The sequence below is a fragment of the Myotis nattereri genome, assembly GCF_964212035.1.
Source record: "Myotis nattereri genome assembly, chromosome: 6".
NCBI classification, from domain to species: domain Eukaryota; kingdom Metazoa; phylum Chordata; class Mammalia; order Chiroptera; family Vespertilionidae; genus Myotis; species Myotis nattereri.
Genome location: NC_138081.1, coordinates 48,097,376 through 48,104,734, shown reverse-complemented (window position 1 = coordinate 48,104,734; position 7,359 = coordinate 48,097,376). Strand labels below are relative to the sequence as shown.

The following is a 7,359-nucleotide window of genomic DNA, read 5'->3' as shown; positions in this document are numbered from 1 at the left end:
CGGCTGCGATCAAGGCAGGCTGTGTGCTGGGCTTCTAGTTTCCAATATTTATGCTAAGAATGCTGGAAGGGACCCTGGGCCTGCGTGGCTCAGTGGTTGAGCACCGACCTATGAGCCAGGAGGTCATGGTTAGATTCCAGGTCAGGGCACATGCCCTAGCTGAGGTTCTCTAGTCCCAGGAGGGTGTGCAGAAAGCAGCCCATCAGTGATTCTCTCATCACTGATGTTTCTATTTCTCTCTCCCGTCCTCTCTGAAATCAATTAAAAAAAATACAACGGGATGCAAAATTAAAAAAAGAAAAAGAATGCTGCAAGGGGTGTAACTGTCATACTTGTGTGCGAATTTCCGTAGGCGAGAGGTCTAGAAGAATTGCTGGGTCCCGGGTAGGCGAATCTGCTGCTCTTTCATATCAAATCTTTCTGCGTGTTGAGGCGGAGAGAACCACGGTGGTCTGAAAACTACACGCTCCTAGGGCCTCCCTCGCTTCTCCATCGTGGCAGAACCTTCAGTCTCATTGTCCTGTTGCGCGTCATCTCCCCACTTCCCATCACTAGGCCCTGGAACCGGGTCGAAGGCGCCAATTCTGCTTGCATTCCCTGCTGCAACTGGCGCAGCAGTGACGCCGGGCGTTTCCGCTGCCGAGGGGGCGGGGCGGGGCTTCCTGGTCGCCGTGGGCGTCGCGGGGTGATGACGCGGAGCGCCGCGTGCTCCCCCACGCGTGCTGCCGCTCTCCCGGGGTTTGCGGGGCTGCGGTGGCCGCTCTTCCTCGGGGGCGTAGTTGTTGGCAGCCCCGGTTCGGGAACCTCGGAGGCTCTGGGGCTCTGAGCGCGAAGCCGGGCGCACTGGTGGCGGCCGGGGTAGAGGACCTGTGGCCATGGAGCACCTTTCGCTGGAGGTGGCGGCCGCGCCTCTGCGTTTAATCGCTACCAAGAACGAGAAGAGCCGCAGCGAGCTGGGCAGGTTCTTGGCCAAGCAGGTAAGAACCAGAGCTAGAGGGGGATGCCCGGCCGGCCGCCCTCCGCGGGGGCCCCGCGGCCCTGCCCCGCCGCGCGCTGCCTCCGGGGGAGCGAGGAGCGGCGCCTTGGCATCCTGGCCCCTTCGCCCGGGCTGGCCCGTGGCGGGGCGTCCGCGCGTCCGCCGAGATGGGAAAGAGCCTTTGTTTTTTATTTGGGGGAAGCCGTCCCTTTCTCTCCCCACTGGCTGACCCCACGCAGCGCTCTGACCCCCGTGTGGCAGGCGTGGCCTTCGGAAAGAAATGTTTTGTTTTCTGTAAAGGAGGCGGAAGTCTGGCCTTTTGCCAAGTGTTTTACTTGCGTGTCCCGGGTCCAGCCACCGCTGTTGATTCGGATGAGTGTTTTTCCTTTTCTGCCCTGTCCATTCTTTTGGGCACTGTGACAAGTATTGATTGCGCCCCTGCTGTGCCTAAGGCACAGTGTGGTTTTGTGGGGAGACAGACAAATAAATCCGTTACGGTCTCTACTCCCAAGCAACTTAACGTTTATTTTTGGAGACAGTTCATGACCAGAAAAACACCTGAAGGAAAAAAAACAAGACAGTGCTAACTGCCTGATACCGTAGTAATTACGAGGTAAACTAGAGTTTTCTGGGAAACGGGTCTTGGGTCTTCTAAAAGCCTTTGGGCTCCCTCCCACTCCCCCACCCTCCCACTCCCGCCTGAGTTTGGAATCCTTATCACGCATTGTCTTTTTCATTTTAATTTCCTATTTTATGCTTCCCCAGCCCCAGTATCCGTGAGCTTCTTCAAAATAGAATCTCCCTCCCTCCCCCCAGCCCCTAACTCCAGTATCTAGAACTTAGTCACAGATGCATTGTCTTTATATATCCCATTGCTAAGGAACCTGTGGCAGTATTTCGGGTCTGGAGCTCTTTGGATGTGGAGCGGCAGACAACTAATCGGAGAGGCATTTGTATTTGGGAATAACAAATGGAACGTGTGAAGCAAAGAGGAGGGAGATGTGGAAAATATCCCTGGGGTTTCTGGCCTTGAGCCGCCAGTGAAGGAAATCACGAACACAAATGGGGGAGGCCTAGAAAGAAAATTGATTTTTGGTGTGCTGGAGTCAGGAAAGACATCATCAGTTCAAATGAGCTGAGTTTGTGACAAGCTCCTGAATTATGTATTGTTGCTGGAGGTATTTTTTTTTTTTTATGTAAATAGGCTTTAGAATTTAGCAGAGGTTCTGAATCTAGGGACCACAGACCAGCAACAGGGGATTTATGATTCCACACCACCCACTGAGTGGATGCAAAATTGGTGTTCGTGTACTGGGAGCAGGGTGGGGAAATGGTTTGTAGGAAACCGTATTAGTAATGTTATTGGGACCACTTGCCTTCCTTTTCCACTTGCCTCCCATGGTCTGCAAGTTCTGTCCTGTCTCAGATATCTTTCAGGTTTGTTTCTTTCCATTTCAGAAAAGAGTTGATTGTGTTGCCATTCTGTTTTTCTCCTGTTTTTGGAAACAAAATGGTTTTTATTGGCAAGTAAGGATTTTTGAAATAGAGTGGGGCCTTGACTCGGGAGTGTCCCGACTAACGAGTTTTTTGAGATACCAGCTGTCTCGGGGCCAATTTTTTGCTTTGAGTTGACAGAGTAATTTGAGTTAAGGAGCTCCTTAACGAGCTCCGTCTCGGAATGAATTAAACTCGTAAGTCAAGGCCCCACTGTACTGGTTCTCATTTGAGTTTGGTATCTGCGTTAAGAATTTTTTAGGATTGTGCTTCCTCCAGTGTTCCTTATTAAGCTGGTGACATCACCCCCTCTATCCAGTCATATTTTATAGGGAACTGAGGGTCGTCATCATTTTTTTTCCTTCACATATAGCCAAGGTCTCCTGATTTTACTTTCTCAGTGTTGAATCTATTCTTTCCTCTTCATTTCTACCACTACCATCCTACAATTCTCCAGTTTCAGTCTGGATTTTCCAACACCACCAAGCAGTTCTCAGACACCAGCCGTGTGTCTTACAATTTAATTCAAGTCTAACATTTCCTACCTGAAGATAGCTTCAGATCCCACAGGTGAAAGGCTCAGTCCTGTAAAGACTGCCCTTCTGCTCCCACTTCAGATGCTAATTGCAAGACCTGTTGTCACTTGTTTTTCTGACCGCCTGTGGATTGGAGGTTTCAACTATCCCCTCCTTGGGTTTGATTAATTTCCTGGAGCGATTTCTAGAATTCAGAGAAATATTTTACTTACTAGATTACCAGTTTACTATAATTGGATAATTCAGAAACTGTCAGATGGAAGAAATGCATAGGGCAAGGTATATGGGAAGGGGTTTGGAGCGTCCATGCTCTCTGAGTGTGCCACTCTGTCCATCTGTTCATCAACCCAGAAGTTCTCCAAATCATGTCCTTTTAGATACTTATGGAAGCTTCATTACATAGTTGTGATTGTTTAAATCTTTGGCCATTGGTGATTGATCTGTTTCTAGCCCCTCTGTCCTCCCTGTAGTTGGCTGGTTCTATCCAGCCCCAACTTGGGCAGCTTTTAAAAATAAACCTCATTAACATAAGGGATGACACTTTTATTCCATCACAGGAAATTCCAAGGGTTTCAGGAGGTCTGTGCCTGGGATAGGGTCAAAGACCAAATAATATTTCTTACTATAATTTGTAATATCACATATCCTTACCTCCTTGATCACTATGTTCAGGAAGAGCAGAGTGTTTAGGGTGCATGAGTACGAAGTATGGCTGAAAATCAAATTAATCTCTTTAATTGCTTTTGGGGACTTTTTGGAAAAGTTACTTAATACCCTTAAGTCTCAATTTCTTGATATATTTCACATGGTAGAAACTAAAGAGTTACAGAGAGTAGTAAAAGCAGGGACTCTGGAGGCTGACTCTGCTCATGGATTCCTGATTCTGAAGCTAGCTTTGTAACCTTAGCCCCCTTGTTGTAGCATAGTAAGAAGCTAGGAAAATTCTAGGACAGCGGTCCAACCTGTGGGTGGCGACCCCTTTGGGGGTCGAACGACCCTTTCACAAGGGTCGCCTAAGACCATTGGAAAACACATATATAATTACATATTGTTTTTGTGATTAATCACTATACTTTAATTATGTTCAATTTGTAACAATGAAATTGGGGGTCACCACAACGTGAGGAACTGTATTAAAGGGTCGCGGCATCAGGAAGGTTGAGAACCACTGTTCTAGGACAAACAGATGGGGAAACTAAGATAAACAGCAGTTTGCAGCCACCTAGTAAATCCTATCTTCCCTAAGCCAAGGATACTTTAGAGTAAATGGTTTGTACTTCTCCTCCCCAACCAGAAGAGAGATAGCTGGGCCATTAAGCAAGTCTTAATAAATTTAGAATAATTGAAATTATACAGGTATATTCAGTGACCTCAATGAAATTAAATTAAGGGGGCAAACAATCAACCCAAAAGTTACTGGAAAAATCCTAAATGTTATAAATTAAATAATAAAATTAAAAGAAAAAACTGATGGTTAAAGAAGAAATCACTGGGAGAATCAGAAAATATATATATATTTTTAAATATATCTATTGTGGATGTGCCGCAGAATTTATTTTTTTTTAATATATTTTATTGATTTTTTACAGAGAGGTAGGGAGAGGGATAGAGAGAAACATCGATCAGTTGCCTCCTGCACACCCCCCACTGGGGATGCGCCAGCAACCAAGGTACATGCCCTTGACTGGAATCGAACCTGGGACCCTTCAGTCCGCAGGCCGACGCTCCATCCACTGAGCCAAACCGGTTAGGGCCAGAAAATATTTTGAATTGAATGATACTTTAAACACTTTGTGGGATATAGCTAAAGTATTTAGAGGTAAATTCATAACATTAAAATTCTTATAATAGGAAATAGTGGTATTAAAATTCACCTTAAGAAATTAGAAAAAGAAGAGTACATTAAACTCAAAATAAGTTGAAGGAAGAGAATAATAGAGTGGAAATTAATGAAAAAGAAAATGGATAAATAATAGAGCACTTCAGTGAAACCAAATGTTGATTCTTTGAAAAGACTGATCAAGAATAAAAGGGGAAAATTCAAACTACTTGGAATGAAAGAAGGCCACCATTATAGATTCTAAAAAGAATAAGAAGGTAAGTGACTAATATGAACAATTTTTTTTGCTGATTAATCAGACTAGTTAGTTAGAAAGGAGCATTTTAAAGACAAAGACAAGGTAGGAGTAGAACAAAACAAGCTAAGAATAGAACAAAATTTCCTCAGGTTGATACAGAGCATCTATAGAAACCTGACTAGCATCATATTTAATACATGAATAACCCAATTTAAAAGTGGGTAAAAGAGCCCTGGCTGGTTTTGCTCTGTGGTTAGAGCATTAGCCCAGGCACTGGCCTGGTTAGGGCACGGGCGGGAGGCAACCAATCAATGTGTCTTTCTCACATTTGATGTTTTTCTCTCTTTATCTCCCCCTCCTCCCCTCCCTTCTACTCTCTAAAAATCAGTAGGAAAAATATCCTTTGGTAAGGATTGATTTCCCCGCCCCGCCCTGCCCCCCCCCCCCCAAAATAAAGTGGGTAAAAGAAATGAAAAAACTCATCACAAAAGAAGATAAATGAATTGCCGAAACCAGTTTGGCTCAGTGGATAGAGCGTCGGCCTGTGGACTGAAAGGTCCCAGGTTCGATTCCGGTCAGGGGCATGTACTTGGGTTGCGGGCACATCCCCAGTGGGAGATGTACAGGAGGCAGCTGATCAATGTTTCTCTCTCATCGATGTTTCTAGCTCTCTATCTCTCTCCCTTTCTCTCTGTAAAAAATCAATAAAATATATTAAAAAAAAAAAGAAGATAACTGAATGACCATAAACACTTGAAAAAATTACGAGCCTCTTTGGTCGTCAGGGGAATGCAAATAAACCACCAGATACCACTGGGCCTCTAACATTGAGACGGACAATACTGTGTGTTGGTGGGTATGCAGCAACTAGAGCTCTCAAACGTTGCTAGTGGAGTGGAAACTGGTACAACTGCTGTAGAAAACAGTTTCTTTTAAACATCGAAAAAAATTTTTTTTAATTAAAATTAAAATTTACTATCTGTTGAAGCATTCAGTTGCCATATAACTCAGCAGTCTTACTCTTAGTTAATGAAAAAGATTAAGAGTGATGAATATTCATGTCCATAAATCTCTTGTACATGAGTGTTCATAGTAGTTTTATTGGTGGTAGCTGGAAACAGTGAAAATATCCATCAAACATGTAAATGAAAAATCAAGTTGTAATTTATTTATACAGTGAAAAACTAGACAGTAGTGAAATGGAATAAACTATTGAAGCATACAACTACATGGCTATTACCAAAAGCATCAATACTGAGCAAAAGAAGCTAGACAGGAAAGAGTACATACCATATGATTCGATTTATATAAAGGTCTAGAATAGGCAAATTTGTAATCTATGGCCATAAAATCAAGTCATTGGTTGTCTAGGGTGAGGGGGTTGACTGCAAAGGAACTTGAGGGAACTTTGGATATGATATTTTAATTGAGGAGGAGGTTACACAGTGTATACATATTCAAAACTCATCCAAATATAAATGGCTGTATTTTATTGTATGTAAGTTATATTATAAAAGCCAATAAAGTTGATTTTTAAAAAGTTAAACATCTGTTTCTAGATGTCTAACACAGTTTTCTAGATTTCCTTTTGAAGAAAAAGTTGATTAAATGTCCTCTGGAGGTTTTTTCCTAGCTCACAAGTGTCCGTGTGAATAACATGTCTAATTTCCTCAGGTTGATGCAAAGCATCTGTAACCGTCTAACCACTGAGCAATCATCCAGGGCCCTTTTACCCACTTTTAAACCTATGATGCTAGCTAGGTTTCTGTAGATGCTCTGTATTAACCTGAGGAAATTAGACATGTTATGTTTGTTTATTTTGTAGATATAGATTTTTTTTTCTTCACAGAATAACCACTTACTATATTACTGTTGTTTTTATATTTTAAAAATATACTTTTGGGGGCTTATTTATAGGGACATTCGGCAGTTGAAAATGTGAGGTCATGCCTCTGTATATCATGGCCAAATCTGTTAAATTGCCTTGCCTCCATTTTTATGAGGTCCTTTGGGTGGCCCCCTATAAACAGCAGAACTAATATTGATAGAACTTGTTTTAAGATAATATTCTTTCCCCATCAGTGCTTTGTTCAAAATTTGGTGTTTTTATGAAGAGAATGCCCAATAATTTGGGAGACTTTGTAAGAGTTCTGGGGTAAGGTAACTTCTTTTCAGAGTAATAACTTTGGAAAAAATTGTTAGGTTTTTGCATATGGCTGCACTCTTTTTTAAAAAATATATATTATTGAATTTTTACAGAGAGGAAGGGAGAGGG

The 7,359-nt window shown here is 43.0% G+C and overlaps 1 protein-coding gene across 1 annotated transcript in view; it reads left to right on the top strand.

Annotated features, from left to right (window-relative positions):
- Positions 1-769: 769 nt before the first annotated feature.
- Positions 770-7,359, top strand: part of MDN1 (midasin AAA ATPase 1) — a 153,309-nt gene continuing 146,719 nt past the window's right edge. Inside the window, exon 1 of the mRNA XM_081094168.1 lies at positions 770-977. Coding sequence (XP_080950294.1) covers positions 876-977 — 102 coding nt within the window. The 5' untranslated portion in view covers positions 770-875. The remainder of the gene's footprint in view (positions 978-7,359) is intronic.